Below are 17,756 nucleotides of genomic sequence, written 5' to 3' on the forward strand. Positions count from 1 at the left end.
TTTTTGACAATTTTGATTTCACATAATTTATATGTGGTTTTCAGCTAAGTTTATTATCAATTATAACACCTAAAATGTATTCTCTGTTACTAACTCAATTTCCTTATTGTTTATAGTTAAATTTTTATATTTGGGTGCCTGTTTATTTCCAAATATAATACATTTAGTTTTCCAAAGGCTGAGTGACAACTTATTAGCGTCAAACCAAACCTTAAATTTTTCCAGTTCTTTCTCCACTATGTCCAGAAGCTGTTCAAGATTTTCACCGCTACAGAACACAGTTGTATCATCCGCAAAAAGGACACATCTCAGTGAACTCGACACCCAACTTATATAATTTATATAGATTATAAACAACAAAGGACCCAGCACTGAGCCCTGCGGCACCCCACATGTGACTTCCCTGAGTTCAGAATTTGTATTATTGAATTGAACATACTGAAATCTGCCTTGTAAATAACTAGCTATCCATTCATATGCCAGACCTCTGATTCCATATTTCTGCAGTTTAGTTAATAGTATTCCATGGTTAATTGTGTCAAACGCTTTCTATAAATAAAAAAAAGACCTATTGTGTATTGTTTATTGTCAATTGCAGTTGCTATACTTTCCACAAAGTCCATCAAAGCATGTGATGTAGTTTGAGGCCTTCTGAATCCATATTGTTCTTCATAAATGATGTTATGCTTCAGTAAATAATCATTTAATCTTTTAGCAAATATTTTTTCCAAACTTTTGGAAAATTGTGGCAGGAGTGATATAGGTCTATAATTAGAAAATGTGTGTTTGTCACCAGTTTTAAACAGTATTACTTTGGCTATTTTCATTTGAGAAGGAAATTTACCAGTACTTAGTGACATATTGCAAATATAATTGAACGGTTTTACTATACAATCAATAACTTTTTTAATAAAGCCATATCCAAATTATTAAAATCAGTCGATTTCTTACTTTTTGAACCATGAACCAGATCAAGTATTTCCCTTTCATGAATACCACCAATGAACATTGAAACAGATTTGTTAAACGTTGAATTATTTACCCAGAAGTTATTAGTTGATGAGTCAATTTTACTGGCAAGATTTTTACCCACATTAACAAATTATTCATTAAAGTGTTCAGCAATAGACTCATCATTATCAATCGTGATGTAGTTGTTACTCTGAAAAAATGAAGGATAATCTCTAGTTACTCTATTCTTTTTTACTATTTCATTTAATATGTTCCATGTGTTTTTGATGTTATTTCTATTTTTGACAAGTAACTCATTATAATATCTTTTTTACTGAGTCTCATGATATTAACTTATTCTTATATGTTTTATACTTACTTTCAGCTTCCTTAGTTCGTAGTTTTATGAATTGTTTATATAGTAAGTTTTTCTTTTTACATGCCCTCTGAAGCCCATTAGTTATCCATGGTTTGTTGCTATATTGATTTCTATATATTTTGTCAACAAATGGACAGTGTTTATTATACAAACTGGAAAAAATGGAAATGAAAGCATCATATGACCTGTCAACATCATCAACAAAAACATCCGACCAATTCTGACTTGATAAATCGTCCCTTAAATTTTCAATTGTTTCAGGTGTTACTTTTCTACTCATGAATTTGGTATTGCTTCGATACTTACAACAACCCTTCAATGCAAAGACTGAGAAAACTGGCAAGTGATCACTGATATCACTGACCAGTAGTCCCCCACTAAGATTACCGGATATAGCGTTAGTTAAGATATTGTCAGTGAGAGTTGTTGAGTCCATAGTTATTCTGCTAGGATGAATGATGGTTGGAAACAGTCCTAAACAGTACAAGGTGTTTATAAATGAGGTAATTTGCGGATGATTGTGAGGGTTTAAAAAATCTATATTGAAATCTCCACAGACAAATAAATGCTTATTTCTGTTGATTTTGTTGTACATTCCAAAGATAATGTCTTCAAAGGTGTCAATATTTGTCCCAGGAGCTCTGTAAATACAACTAACAACTATGTTTTTGGAGTTTCTAGATGTCATTTCTATGGTAACACATTCCATGATGGTGTCCACTGTAAATTACATGTTGTTAATGAGTTTACAGTTATAATCTGACCTTACATACAATGCAACACCTCCGCCCCTTCTCATCTGCCTATTAACCAGGAACAATTCATAACCATCAAGATATACCAGATCTTTATTATCCTCATTTAACCATGTTTCTGAAATTGCAATAACTGAAAAACTTTTTTGGATGTTTTCAAACAATCATTAACAGTGGACAGATCACGAGAAAGACTTCTGCTGTTGAAATGTATAATTGAAAAATCTTCATCAATGATTTTATAATTTTTGAATTATTCTTCTGTTAAATATTTGCACTGTCTCACAATATTCTCACTGAAAAATGTATCAGGATCATTTTCAGATTTGAAGGGGCAGTTAGCAGAATTATTATAAATAATGTATCTAGACAGAGCTCCTGGGCAGAAATAAACAGATCATTATCCTTAGTCATTATGTCTCTCTTGTCTCCGGGTGTAGATGATGTGGATGAGTGGGTTGCTCCAGTCTGCTTCATGGTGCTGTGATGTGTTTGAGTCCTCATACCTATTGTTCATATTTGTCCAGCTCCTCGATGTTCCTTATTGCCATGACTTTTGCTTGTTCTGGTGATCTGTTCAGTTTGATGAATATTTTACAGTTTGAAGTCCATGTGTGCTGGATTTTTCCCTGTTTCTTTAAGAAGCATGCTTTCCTGGCGATGTCGGCGTTCAGTTTGGTGAGATGTTCAATGATGAATACGTTTGTCCCTTTCAGCTTTCTTCCTTGTTTTAACAGTGCTGTTTTGTGTTTTCTGTTGATGAATCCCATGATGACGGTTTGTTTAGAGGGTGGCACGCTTCAATGTTATTTAAATCCATTTCTATACCTTTAGATAGGAGGAAATCAGCAACCTGTTTTTCCACAGAGCTGACCTCCTGTTCACTGGGCTCTCCTTCGCTCTCATCTGTTACCGCCCGTGCGTAGGACCGTGGTTTGATGTGAAGACCTGTGATGATGACGTCGTTGATTCTGGTGTACTGCTCCAATTCAGCCACTCTATTTTCCAGCTGCACCAGACGCCGGTCTTTCTCAGCGTTCTGGAGCCGTAATGCCTTCACCTCCTCCACAAGATCCATGATTGATTTCTATTGCTGCTTCACAACAGAAATCTCCTCTGATAGAAAGTCCAGAGATTTTTTAATATCGTCACCTTCCTCCGCGGTCAGAACCTTCTTAGGCCCCATGGTCGGCTTGTGGGCTGCTTGGCGATCACCGATGTTAACAGCCTGCGTTGTTTGTCACCGGGATGGATCTGCGCTGCGCTGGTGCTGCGCGGCCTCGGTGTTTCCACGCTGATAGATCCGCGGTGGCTGCACGAGGCCTCGGGGAAGCGGCATTCGTGACGCACGGCTTCAATGACACAGCGCGCGGCCTCGGTGCATTCACCACGTTGGGCGGGCCTCGGACGTTGTTGCTCTCCAGTCGCGGGGCTAAATTGCCGGTTGAGGTGGTATTCCCACTGTCTGGGTTGGCAAACACCAGCGTGACCGGGTTGGCAAACACCGGCGTCAGTTTAGGTTAGAACTGCAGTCCAAACAGATGAAAATGTTATATGCAATTAAAATAGCTAAATCCTATAAATAGGCCTAAATAAATTTCAGTGCATAATAGTAAGCATGACAGTGTTGAGGGAACGGGATGTGTCCCATTTCTATTCTTGCCATTTTGAACCCTTGAAAGCCTTTTGCAGTCACTTTCTAAGTAACATAATTTTCTCTCAGTGTTCGGCCTTGAATAGAGAAATGGTACCTGGCCTGAATTGTGTCCTGTATTTGGGTTCACCTCTCTTAAGGCCCTGTCACACCTTGACGATTTAGTCTGTGTATGCCGACAGCCCCGTTTCCACGCGGTGGTTCGGGTCGGTACTGCATGGTGTGGTGATGGTCAGACACAGAGTAATTTAACATTTTTTTTTTCATTTTTTTATCTTGGTGGTGGCCAAGTGGTTAATGCACTTGGTTTCAGTTCAGAAGCCTCCGGGTTCAAATCCCACCCCTGCCACATTTCTCCATGTAATGTGGAGTTGCGTCAGGAAGGGCATCTGGCGTAAAACCTGTGCCAATTCAACATGCAGATCCACCTTGGATTTGCTGTGGCGATCCCGAGTGCAAACAAGGGAGCAGCCGAAGGGACTTACTTACTTTTATCTTGGTGGACCATTTTCATTGTGTACAGAATGCTGATGAGTCGATTGGCTGTGGTAAATGCTGCCATGAATGAATGGAGTGCTGTCTCTTTAAATGTTGAAAGCACTGTTGATTTCTGATCAGGTCCACTGATCAGACCTGATCAGGTCATCATGGACCTGAATAATGAAATGCTGTGATGATTTAAACTTTTAAAGCGCCAGTCGACCACGATCAGGTGTTATTTGAATGAAGTGCTGTGTGATCTGTAGGCGTGGTGATTACGGTTAAAATGTTTAAACAGTGCATTAATTGGGCGTGACCACCCTGATCAATCAATCAGGTCGTCTGATGATCACACACCACAGCGGCGACGCTTTAAAAGTTTAAATCATCACAGCGCTTCTGTGTGATCAGAGCATGACACGGGCATCCTCTGAGAAACGCACCTGGAGCAGAAAAACCACAGAGGGACTTGCTTTAAAATGCTACGTTTCCAGCCACAAATTAAAGTATTTTCAGACATCATTTTCAAAAATCAGGAGCTTTATGTGGATTCATGTCCGTCGGTGATGGTGAATTGGACTAAAATGAACAGGTCAGATTTACACCGTATGTGAATGAAACAGTCTGTCCGCATGAGGACGGCAGCTTTCAGCCAATCAGCGGCCAGCATTAATGGATGGATTTAGACTCATGAGTAAATTACAAGAAACATGTGCCAACAATCACATAACTTACCTACAAGTTATGTTCCGCATGTGTGGGATGTACAAGTCACATGTTGGCATGCGTTGAAAATTTTCACCATGCCCAAAAATTTTTGAGGAGCTCAGCTTATTAGGATGTACATCAACGTGTTTCAACATGCTCTTAACTTATAAAAAACTTACCCTTAACTTATTGGACTTAAGCCAGCGTTTTTTAATATGATTGGCATACACTGGCTAAATAGTCAAGGTGTGACAGGGCGAATCTAACAATCTGAAGTTTTGGTGGAAATGCACTATGACAGTGCTGCTGGAGTGCAGTGAGCTTGAGTCAGGTGCTTTGTGGCATTCTACTGGAAGGTGTTTGAAATGGGAGAAAAGACAAACTGCTGTCACATAGAGGTGCTCATGGTCATCACCAATACTCAGATACGTTGGGGTGTTTCTGAATTATTCAAAGGGTACAGATTGAGCCTAGAAAACATACCCTCCACTATTATACCATCAATAAAATTCTCAACACCCCGATGCTGTCAGATCATGCAATAGCTGTCACATCACTTTGTTGTTATAAAAGTTTTGTAACCTAATTTTCTGGCACTGCAGCCGGTCTACTTCTAGGAATGATGTGATGTATGTACTAAGATGATGTTCTCCGTAGCACTGTCAAATTGTGGTTATTTGAATTACATTCACCCCTATTTGTTGAAACCATGTTTCTGAGACAATTAAAGACATTTCAGGTTGATTTGGTTTTGGGGTTTTTTGACACGTCTGTATTTCTGCATGTGATGATTCCAAAACATTAAGTTTGTGTGATACACACATACCCAATAAAGTGGTAACTTGAATTATTTGCTGTATAAATATTGAACAAAGAACAATGAGTGTAAGGAAGCTGTTCCATCCAGCTCCAAAGCTTTGAATCCAAAAGCTGAGTAATGTTTAAGAATCTTAATCACCAGACAACAAATACATTCTGACACGCTTTCTGCACGCGCACTACGTCGACAGCCACATGATGATAATACGTTATTGTTGTCTGTGAATTTGCTTCCAAACTGAAATGTCCGTTGTCTTGAAAACAACATAAGCAGGTTTTCCTGAGAAGAGTTTTGTCATGCCATAGAGTGCCAGAGTGATGATGTCACAGGCCCTGGACAACCACTCGGCTTGTTGAACACAAACAGTTGCTGGGGTTAAAATGGATGTTTTCCCAGATGCCTTGTGTGTTCTGCTATTCGACTGACCTAAAACCACAACATCAAGAGGCAAATCACTACAGATCTGATCATGTGGAAAGCTGAAATTGTTTTCTAAGTGACTGTGAGAAATGCTGCAACCAAGCATGAAAGAAGTTGCAACGCTGTGGTAAGTGTCACTGTTTAACGTTCTGCTCTGTAGCTCTGGAGTGCTGGAGTCCTCTATTTACATCTGTGCTGCTCTTAATTTCACACTACATATTAAAACCTGCACACATGACTGGAACCGTGGGCAGATGTAGACCCTTTTTTGGTGTGATTGAGAATGCCCCCTCCAAAAAAGGCAGTTTGGAATCATAATGTTGCACATGTTGCAAAGTGTGCACATTTCATTAGCTCTCACTAGCTTAGGTGGCGATATGCATCTTTCAATGTTGGTGGGCCACCATTCTCAGGAAGAGAAGATTAATAAGCAAGACAGCAGTGGGATGTTTTGAGAAAGCTGGGTCAAATTCGGTGTTTCGCAGTTGTGAATCTCGTGCCATCTTGCGGTCCGTGACCAGTGTTGTGGAAAGTAACTTTGACAAGTTACTTTTTTAGTTACTTTTTTAGTTGCTTTATACAGTTACTTCATTAGCAGCTTTATGCAATTACTTTATTAGAATCTGCAGAAAACTTGCAACTAATAAGTAATATAACTAATAAGGTAACGAGTAATCTAACTTGGTTACTCGTAAGATTGAGCAATCAGAAAAGTAACTAATCAGCAAAGTAACTAACAGTTACTTTTCTGATTACTAAATCTTAAAAATAACCAAATTAGATTATGAGTAACTTTATTAAATACATTCAGCAGCTGCCGACAAGGTGTCCGCAGCTGCTAATGAAGTAAATGTAAGAAGTAACTGTAAAATATAACTGTATAGATTAACTAATGAAGTAACTTTCCAAAGTTACTTTCCCCAACACTGTCCGTGACTCACGCGAGAGGTCAGTTTCAGCAGAGTTCCGGTTCAGGGCACAGTGTAAACAAACATCGTGAAGTATGGACAACAAGACAACATCGGGACATGGCAGAAGTCCCTCACAGGTGCTACACCTCCTCTAGACAACACTCTCAACTTGGGAGAATGTGTTATCATCATAATCACCCGAGAATTCGCTGGATCAATGCCATCCACATCCTCGCTAGTCATTGTTTACATGCACTGTGAGACGCTAGAACTCTGCTGGCACCGCGGTGCATTCTGGGAAGCACAGGGGGCGGAAGGGCATTATGGGAAACATTAAAGTACCGAATGGCTGTTGTTATTACTGTGACTGGTTATAGTTCTACCAGAAGACTCAGCTGCTTAAAAAAAGGAGTTTATTACACACCTTGCTATAATGTATAATGTTCATTTACACCTTGATCTTCGCCGCGGCAGTGCAGTGAGCAGAGTGTCTCTCTAATCCTGTTAATGAAAAAGGCGGGGGCAGAGCCCATCCCCTGCGGCATACAGGGTCCAACTGGTGGTGGTGGGGTGGTGGAGGGAGCTTCAGGCAGCGACTGCAAACACAAAAGGTGGAGTAAGTCTATGAGCTATTAATGGTGAAGCCTGCACCGTATTAGTTCACTGTAATGTTAATTTGCGGCAGCTGCTTCAGATTACGGTGTGCGACTGGATTCAGTGTACTTCAGTAAGGTGCTGATTTATGAGTCTTCTAGCAAAACAATTGCTACTCTTCAATTCTGTGTGATAGTCCTGCCATTACAAACCAAGCACAAAAAACTGGGACTCCTTAACAAGAAAGGAGTTGGACTTTTGGTTCAAAGTGGTGATGAACCAGTGCTTCATAGCTAGCAATATTATTGATTCTATTGGGTTTGGCGCACAGAAGCGCCTGGACACAATTGCAGGACTCGACACAGTAGCTCTGTTTGGTAAAAGCATTTACTAAAAAATTCAGTGGGATCCGGTACACAGCAAGGCAGTCCAAGAGTAGCAAACAGCTCAAAAACATCAGGCGTAAGGCGTGGTCGGTACAAACAGGCAGGTGGTTGAAACACAACGTAGTAGCAGGACTTGGAAACATGGAACACAGAGCTGGAAGCGAAGGCACAAGGCGCAACAATCTGGCGAAGAACTAGTGCAACCAGTGAGACATAAATACACCAAGGTGATGAGATGCAGATTAGAAACAGGTTTGTGGAAAGATCCAGAACGGGGTGTGGCCCAAGCAGAGTGCAATGCCCACCACCAAGTACCAAGTGAGACAGACAAGAGAGAGAGGGACAGATAAAGACCAAGCAGGAAAAACCCGACACAGAGAAAACAATCAAAACCAAAACTAAACATAGCATAACCCAGACCACAGAGTTCAAAGCATGACAGATTCATTGTGAATAAAAATTAAAGTTGGCCCAAGAAAATGTCACAGAGCAGTGTAAGATAAGACTCACTGTGTCCCAATTCAGTGGCTGACGCTTCTCATTCTGTAGTCATCGGCCACTTATGTCATAAGAGGTGTGACTACGTTGTCTCGTTTCAAAGGCTGTTTGTAAAGTGGGCGAAGTGTGCACCCATCTTTTCCCAAAAATGAAGAATACAAGGTGTATCCTTAGAGGCCCAAACAATCCCATGAGTCATTGCGCTATTTTGTTTTTCAAGACAAAATGGTTGGTAAATTTATGGACATGCTTGGGCTCCATATGTACAGTTGTGAACAGTGTTGCCACAGTTACTTTGAAAAAGTAATCCAATTACTGATTACTGATTACTTCTTGAAAAAGTAACTTAGTTACTTTACTGATTACTCAATTGGAAAAGTAACTAAGTTAGATTACTAGTTACTTTTTTAGTTACTTTCCCCAGCTGCCGACAACCTCAACATGACAATGATACTTGTTTTGCCAAAACTCACTTTATAGTCACCCTTTCTTGGCTTCAATGAAAATAAATACTTGTTTTATAAAAAGTAAAATAAAGACCTCTTTCTTGACCTCATATTTAACTGTTGACAGCACTGTAACAGTAAAACGTGCAATTTCTAACCTACATTGTTTATAAATGTAACTATTAAATTCATTCTAACATTTTTCTAACATTTAAATTCTCTCTAAACATTTTATTTATTGAAATGATTATTATTTTAAGTAGTATTAGTAGTTGTAGTAAAAAAAGGCTTCAAAACTGGACCTTTAATCTAGGGGTGTTGTGGGGGGGCACATCCTTGCCTCACGCACCCATTCCATCTGGATTCGCCCCTGCTTTGGCATTTGAGCACAAAGAATGGATAACATTTATTTATGCAGAAAACATGACCAGATTTACAGGTAAGAAAGTTTTATTGCGTTTTCACATCATGTGGTCCTCAGAAAGAGAGTTTAGGTGCATTTGAGTGGAAAATAGTGTTAGTTGTTGACGCGTCACGGAGAATCAGCTGTTTTTAGCAGCAGATACGGAGCGACTCGGAGAAAAAAAAAGCATAAAAATGTCTTTGTAAAGCTCAGTGCAGGTGTGCTGCTGTCACTGTGCTTTAAGAGGTGAGGACGAGTCGTAGCTGTTGCAGAAAAACGCGGATGAAAAGCTCACAGCTCGCTTAAAGTGTGTAGTTCAGTCGAACCCCGACCCCCTGCCCACAGATCAAGTTTAATGCTGCTATCGACCCATAATGCAAAAATAATAGTAACGCACATAGACTTGGAGAAGTAACTTTAATCTGATTACTGATTTGGAAAGATTAACGCGTTAGATTACTCGTTACTAAAAAAAAAGTGGTCAGATTAGAGTAACGCGTTACCGGCATCACTGGTTGTGAATAAGTAATATTTAAAAATAAAAAGTACTGAAAAAGTATTACTAAAAAAGTGGTTACACCTGCTACAATAGTTTAGCAATTGCAGCTATCAAGGTTGCCAGGCAACAGGGGCTACAGGCGGTAGAGCCGTAATAGCAAAAGGCTCGGCAGGCTGGAGCGTTCAGAAGTTGTGTGTTCTGGCCTCCGCTGTGTCTGATGGCCTGAAGCCTGATAAATGAGTTGTTACAACTCTTTGTTGTGGATGAGCAAGATGGAAAAATGCATTTCTATTTTAGCCTGGACTCAGTGACAATATTAATTATTGGAAACTTCTTTGAAAATGTTTTTTGTCTTCAGAAGCGTCCAGATTGGATGAAGCAACCTGAGGCCTACATGCCGTCTGATGATGATGATAATGATTCAGACTGGACAGATTTGGATGAAGACTCTGAGTCAGAGCAATTAGCTTTGCAGAACATGGCTACGTCTTTATTCAAAATACAAGACTTATTTTTTTGATTATCCTGACTGCAGCAGTCAGCGAAGCAAACAGAACATTTTTTCAGCTCTCGATCAAATCTTTCTCGCTGAGCCTGATCTGTTAACCACATTCCCAGAGCTGAGAGACTTAAAAATGATGTTCGAGCAGGGTGAGGCCCCTTCCTGCATTGAGGACCCCATGGACCTTTTGTTCGAGTCCGAACTCACTGCCACCTGTTGTGAGGAGCCGCGCGTCATTACGCTTTCTGATGCCACTCTCGCTCCCCCCTGGTACAACATAACACCGAAGCCGACCGCTTACCTCACTCCTCCTGTTCCAGAGATGTCACCTCCAAAGCCTGCTCCACGGCGAAACCCAGCGGTGTCCAGAATTTCGCACCCAGAACCAACGGAGCCGCTTGTCCCGGTTGCTACCTCCACTGCGTGTCCGGCACTCGTCACTCCGGTGCCGGCGCCACGAAGATTGTGTATACCACAGCCTGAGCCTCCAGTTTCTGCTTCAGAGACCCCTGCACCGATGATCACCTCTGGTCTTGTGTTGCCCGACTCCTCTATTGTGATCACTCTTCCGACATCAGCTGATCTCATGCCTCCGGGATCACAGATAGAGCCATCGGAAAAAGCCCTGTCATCCTGGAGCTCAGCCTCAGCTGCGGTGCACGGCCCGCCGCCTGAAGTTTGTTTCATCTCGGCGCACGGCTTGCCGCCTGAAGTTTGTTTTGTCTCGGGGCACAGCCCGCAGCCTGAAGTTGATGGCATCCCGGCGCGCACTGCGCCGTCTCATCCACCAATCGATGCTCCCACAGTCGGTCCAGCTTCGCTGCCACCTACAGCCTGCTCAGACTCTGCTTCCGCATACACCGTGACCACCTCACTGGTGACGTCACGTCCATCTGCTGCCTCACCCTCGCCTACTGTCATCGTGGCTTCACCGTGCTCCGCCTCTGCTTCACCCTCGCTGGCTGATGAAGGAATCTCTCGGCACCTGGTGTCTCCACCAGCAGCGGCTCCAGAGGGGGGAGCCCACCCACACACAGACAGTGCTGCCATTCCTGATCTTCACCAGCCTGCTCCAATCTCAGACCTGACCACAGCCTTTGTGAACTGTGAGCACGGGACTGTCAGTGACTTTTCATTTTCTATTTGGTTTATAATTTTGTGTTTACTTGTCTGTGACAATGTCAGAAGTCTGTTAAAGATGCCTCATCTGAACCAGAAACAGTTGTCTTATGCATCTTTTGGAAATAATTTAAAAGCACTACTTCCGAGCTTGAGATGGTTTTCTTGTGAACCTTTTACAAAATTGCTGAAATTTACATGTCACACTTTGAAACTTGCTTCATGCAAGCTTCACTTGCAATTACTGATTTCCATGTGTGCACTTCTGAGCTGCAGATTTATTTCTGTGTTCGGTTCCTCCCCAGAGAAACTTCATCGTTTTGGGATATGCAACTCCACTCATGCGGGTGCTGTGTCCATTTATGGGTTCCCAAATTATTTTTTCAGTCTGGATCATATTACGGATTTATCTAGAAGGATCAGTTATTGTGTGAATTGTTTGAAGGAAAAGATCTACAAAATTGGCCTGTTCTCTGGTGGACTTTCATTGTTTTGGCTGTGTTGCAAGACGGGATCTTTCGGGGTCCTTGGATTTTGCACCTGTGTGCTTCATATGAGCTAGGTTTTTCATCTTACTGTAAAGCATTGTGGAAGTTGATAGTGTTCTATCTGCATAGATTTGTTCTCTGGAACTTGTATTTATTTGAACAGATGGCTGAAATGATCTGGAGTTTTAAGACGGTTTATGGTTTACTTCAGAAATTGTCCTCTTTGAGTTTTTGGATCAAACACCTCAGTGCATCTTATCAGCTTGCTTTTTGTACCTGCTCTAGCACCACCATTACTTTGATAAGATGTCATTTCAGAGCTATGATTAACTGGATTTCGTACTCCTATGAGGGGGTTGTGATCTGGAATGGGGGTTTGGAAACAAATGGAGGAATTTCGGCTCATGTGGTTTACGTGATATTTTGGATTTTGTTATTAGTACTGTTTCTTTGGTTATCTAACATGGTGGTCTCTTCCTTTACACATCTGGTTCTCTCCCTTTGGGGTTTCTGGTGTTTCACCCCTAGGTTGGCTCCCATTTGTGCCCCCGCCTCTGCTTCTGGGCCTGCTGGCCCCGTTACCCGTCATTCTGACACTAGGTTGCCTCTAGAGGGGTCTTCTGGTCGCCCCCCGGACCCTGTCTTACGTCGGTGCCCTGACACTTGCATGCACGGGGTCCCATCATATGGCCGACCTCCTGCTGCAGTTTTTCGCCCTGTTTTCCGCCCACTGGTTCCCTGGCCTGTTTTTGGTCATGTTCTCAGTCTTCCTCGGGGTCTCCAGCCTTTTGGGCCTGGTGGAGTGCCCCCTGTCTCTGGGTTCCCCCCGTCCTGGGTCCCCCGCCGTCCCGCCCATTGTCTGGGGTGTGCGGCGTTGTGGGGGGGGTTGTTGTGGCAGCCTCCGGGGGTTGGCTGCCTTGGGGGGGAGTTCTCACATGACCGGCCCTGTTCCAGGCTTTGATCCCTTTTTTGCCTCTTTCTTTGCATCATCTTCTGTTCCTGCTTTGTGTTATGTGTCGGACGCGGGCGGAGGACCGACCAGCGTTTGAAGTAAGACCCAGTATAAAATAAGCAGAGCACGGTACAAAGGATAACAGAATTTAATAAACATAACAGTGAGTGGTATTAATAACAAATGAGTGCGCGGTCTGGCGAGGTGGAGTAACGGTGCGCTCCCAGCAGCACAAACGGTCCAGAGCCAGAACAGTTCGGACCCAAGGACCCCGCCGACACCCCCCAGGTGGCCGCGACCAACCGAGTCTGTGAAAGAAGAAACCATCATGTGAGTCCACCACTCCACACACAGAGAGACCACTCAAAGGTGTACATAAACAGCAAACACTTCCTGGCTTAATCACCAATCAGCTTCCCACCCTGCAGGCATGGAACACCCAGTTCAATTCTCCACTGCAGTGGAAGCTGATTAAACGACTAACATAACAGCTCAATATAATAAGGTGTGAGGGACACCACATTTACTGACTGTACTTATGTTAGTCACAAAACCTAAAGTACCTCAGGAAGTGTGCTGACGAGCGTGAGACCTCACCCCCTCCTCTTTCACAGACCATGGCATCAAAGCTGGTACGGTCTCTGCATCCAAGATGATGAGATGGCTCTCTAGACGACAATCTCACCCGTCTGGTCACAAGGTCGAGTCTCTGGCAAATACACACTGTGTACTCCAGACTTAAATGCAACCATGCCCCAATCCATAAAGATGCACCACAGCTGTGAGTCCTGACGAGCTGCACATGACAAGCTTCAGGTGATCAGGGTGAGGTCCTGATAACTCAGCCACACATCCACTCAGTCCTGAATGCATGCCACCTGGAAGGAAAAACAAAAGACAGAACAGAAGACAGAAACAAAAGGCAGCCAGGCACGCCAGCCATACAACACTTTGATTTATTAGTGGTTTATTTTCATCATGTGTTTCTTCTATGTTCTTTTTGCTTTGTCACTTTGTTTCCTTGCTACTTTTATATTTTAACCATTGTGCAGTTCCATTCTTGGTTTGTTCAGCCAGTTTGTATTTTCATTGTTTACCACTTTGTTGTGTGTTGGGGGGTGTGGCTGGAGGTTTTGGTGTCGTTTTCTTTTCTTTGCTCCTCAGGTGGCATGGAAGCTGATTTGTCTGTGGAAAAAAGGTGCTGGCTGAAGAATCCTCACCCTCGTCAATATCATGTGAGGCACCTGGGACTGGTGCTCACGTGCAGCCCTAAAGACTTTCAGCTGTAGCGGATAATTGGATGGCGTTCTGCTTTTAAGGCATGTGTGAATCAAGCAGAACTGCCGGGAACTCGACCTTGTGATGTTCGTTTGTGAGACGCTGAGGACCGCACCTGGGTTTGACACATTAAGCCTGTGAAGCAAGGAAGGGTGAGGACACATGCTGTCAGCACACAGTAAAGGTAATTAACTGTTGGACTAATTGTAGATGGTAACTTGATGTGTTGCTACATAGTATACGTGAAATTGTGATGAGAATGGTGTGGCTTGCTTCTCACTGCTGTGGCGTGCAGGATAAGTGATCCTCCACTTATTGTGAGAAGCTGCTCATGTGCATAAAGATAAAAAGTACAGACCTTGATGTGTTGCTGATATCATGTGTTTTGTGAAAGAAATTGCTATAACTGCTAACGTACCTCACATCTTCTGTGCTTCAACAGAGAGTCAGTTTGTCGTGTCCACCTGGGGGGTGTCTGTTTGATGGTAGTGAGTCCAGGAGCACCGGACTGCTCTCCCCATGAATACTGGAGAGCATGCCAGCAGTCACTCCTCTTGAAGGACATTGGGTTGGGGTTTTTTTGTATAATTTATTTAGGCACAGGTGAAAAATAAATTGTTTTTTTGTTGATGGAACCGCTTTCTGGTTATTTTTAGTGCTGGGTCCTGTCTGACGCAGGTTCGCTCCTCAATCTGCGTCGACACATAACAGTAGTTCCCGGCTCCCCCCCCAGACTTGAAGGACATTGGGTTGGGTTTTTTTTTGTATAATTTATTTAGGCACAGGTGAAAAATAAATTGTTTTTTTTGTTGATGGAACCGCTTTCTGGTTATTTTTAGTGCTGGGTCCTGTCTGACGCAGGTTCGCTCCTCAATCTGCGTCGACACATAACACACTTGTTTATTTTGTTCTTCTCATTGGTTATATTATCTGTTGTGCTTTAGTGTCAGGTTTTGTTATCTCAGTCTCTGTTTTATTTTTAATTTGTTTAGCCACTTTGGTTTCTTAGTCTGTTCCAGTTTAGTTTTGTCTTAGTGTTTTATTGTCTATTATTCTCAGAGCAGTTTTTATGAAGTTTATCTTCTGTGTTTGTAATCCTCTGTTTTGCTTTTCAGTTTTGTTCTTAGATTGCACTCACATCCAGCTATTTATGTTCACTCCACGCCCTGCACCTGCCTTTATGTTTTTCCCTCACTTTGATTCTGTCTGCTTTGTTTCACCTCACTCACACTCCCTACACCAGCCCAAGTATCTTTGCTCCTCACATCACTCTCTTGCACAGCGTTTGATCTTTGTCTACTAGCCACGCCTCCTTTCTGGAATCTTCCCTCCACACCTGCACTTTGTTACCTAATTAGTCTGCACATGCACATTGTTCACAGCACTTGTTACTTAAGCCCTTACAGTCTCATAGCACACCGCCAGATTGTTGTCTTCGTACACTTTCCAGCGCCCATTCACAGTCCTGATTTTTGTCTTGCCGTGTTCTGAGCCTTGCTTTGTATTCTTCGACCATGCCTCTCGCCTCATCCCAGATGTCGGTGTTTGCTTGTGCCTCTGAACCCTGCTTGTGTATGACTGCGTCTCAGCCTGACCCTGTCTGTACCTCTGCTGCGCTGACTGATTACTTGTGTACCAAACCCAAGCCTGAATTAAAGACCATGATTTCCTCCACACCAAAACCTGGTTTGGGAATCTGTATTGCGGGTACAGCCGCTCCTGGTGATGGGACCATTCAAACATGTCCCCAAGGACAATGGATGAAAATGATCAAACATGGCTAATTCTGGCTTCCAGTTCAGTCAACTGATCAACATGCATTGTCCATAAAGAAACAATCACCTAATGGCGACTTCTGCTCCTACTGGCAATTAGGATGGGTTAAATGCAGTAGACACATTTCATTGTGCAGGGAACATGTTCTTCTGTGCATATGACAATAAAATTCCTTTGAATCCTTCGAATCCTTTGAATCCTTTGAATCAAATGACAACAACCCCCATAACCCTTTACTCTCAAAGGATATGTGCCAGTAAATCAGTAGTATGTTCTGATGTAGTAACATTTTCACAGGGAGGGTGCTCAGGAAGTTGCGGCCTGGATCATGCATGCAACAGTGATAATGGGGACAATCATGGAAACCACATTTGAAGGTTACTTGCTTGATCTTGTAACAAGCAACTTTTGAGACCATGTAGATGTTTATGGAGTGATGTAGATGTACTTCATTGAACAACTGCTCAGACAAAGAGATGCTGAAGTCTGCATTAAGAATTTCCAGCAAGCGTGCAAAAATACTTATATAGTGTTTATTGTCTTATTTATGATGATTTGAGAGCAAGTTTGTCCACACTGTAAAACTCAATGAGTTAGTTGAACTCAAACTATTTGAGGAAACCGATTGCCTTAAACCATTTGAGTTTGCCAACTTAAATAAAATTATTTTCAAAAATTGAATTGTTAAAGTTTTAGTAACTTAACAAGTTATTAGTTAGTTAATTAAACTTATATAAATCTAGCTTATGTTTTTCAATAAAAAAGTTACAAATAAATTTCTGCCTAAAAAATTTGCATTACATTTTGGATTAGATTTTTTGATGCATTATTTTGTTTACTTGTTGACTCTGTGTTGTGTTGTTATGGCTCCGCCCATTCGCTCCCCTCAGGACACGAACTCACGATCTCCATCATGGAAGTCGGACTCTCTAACCAGGAGGCTAAAATCCAGGGCTCTGGCCTTGTGACCACAGAATTCTTTTGAGCTTTTGGTAGTGAGGTTTACTAACAACATATGCACAGCAACACCTGCTGGTCTCTGTTACATAAACTCAATTAAAATGAGTGAATGGAATGCACTGGAAATACATCACCAACACTTACATGCCCCAAAACTTTAAATGCACTTAAAGGAACTGAGTTGTTATGACAACAATTCATTTTTGAGTTAGTTTAATTAATGGAAATGAGTGACTATAACTTTTTCAAAGTTTGAGTTACATTAACTTAATTATTATATTAAAATGGAGTGTTAGGTTTAACAGTGCATCAAAGAAAACAAAAACAGAAAGCAGTTAGACACTTTGGTACTTTCCCACTTTTGAAGCAGGAAAGTACCAACATTTTTCCCCCCATTTTTGTTGAGAATGTTTCCTCGCAGCATTGTCACTGAATGACAGAAAGTCTTTTTGCCAATATGTAGTTCTTATGTGAAGTTATTATGAAAGAATGCGAGGCGTAATAAACCACATTAACCCCTCACAAAATACACCTCATAGTATAAAATACCCAGGCTGGTTTATACCCAGGGAATAAAATACTTAATTATATGGCTGCGATGCTTCGCGCACTCTGACTGGCTGATTACCGGTCGGATATTTTCCAATATCCAGACCAGTTACATGACACTTGGTCCGCAACGTGTATTTTCATTACAAACCAGGAAGCTAAAAACACGATTAGAAAAACCAAGTTGGAGATGAACGTACTCCATAAATATCTAAACAGCACTGGAAA

At 42.0% G+C, this 17,756-nt stretch overlaps 1 protein-coding gene across 1 annotated transcript; it reads right to left on the minus strand.

Moving 5' to 3' along the window:
- Window positions 1–7,511: 7,511 nt before the first annotated feature.
- LOC117509825 lies at window positions 7,512–11,223 on the minus strand. The gene is made up of 2 exons (XM_034169479.1): window positions 10,708–11,223; window positions 7,512–7,674 (listed from the first exon to the last, which is right to left on the minus strand). The coding sequence occupies exons 1-2, from the start codon at window positions 11,163–11,165 to the stop codon at window positions 7,527–7,529; spliced, it is 606 nt and encodes a 201-aa protein (XP_034025370.1). The 5' UTR covers window positions 11,166–11,223; the 3' UTR covers window positions 7,512–7,526.
- Between the last annotated feature and the right edge of the window lie 6,533 nt (window positions 11,224–17,756).

This window comes from Thalassophryne amazonica, chromosome 5 (assembly GCF_902500255.1).
Source record: "Thalassophryne amazonica chromosome 5, fThaAma1.1, whole genome shotgun sequence".
NCBI classification, from domain to species: domain Eukaryota; kingdom Metazoa; phylum Chordata; class Actinopteri; order Batrachoidiformes; family Batrachoididae; genus Thalassophryne; species Thalassophryne amazonica.

Bases quoted from the DNA above. Each gene is read 5' to 3' on its own strand.
- LOC117509825 (XM_034169479.1), bottom strand. From the start codon at position 11,165: ATGCCATCAACTTCAGGCTGCGGGCTGTGCCCCGAGACAAAACAAACT. The intron at 7,675-10,707 runs GTAAGCGGTCGG...TTGTGTTTGCAG, and splicing joins TCTGGAACAGGAGGAGTGAG to TCGCTGCCTGAAGCTCCCTC.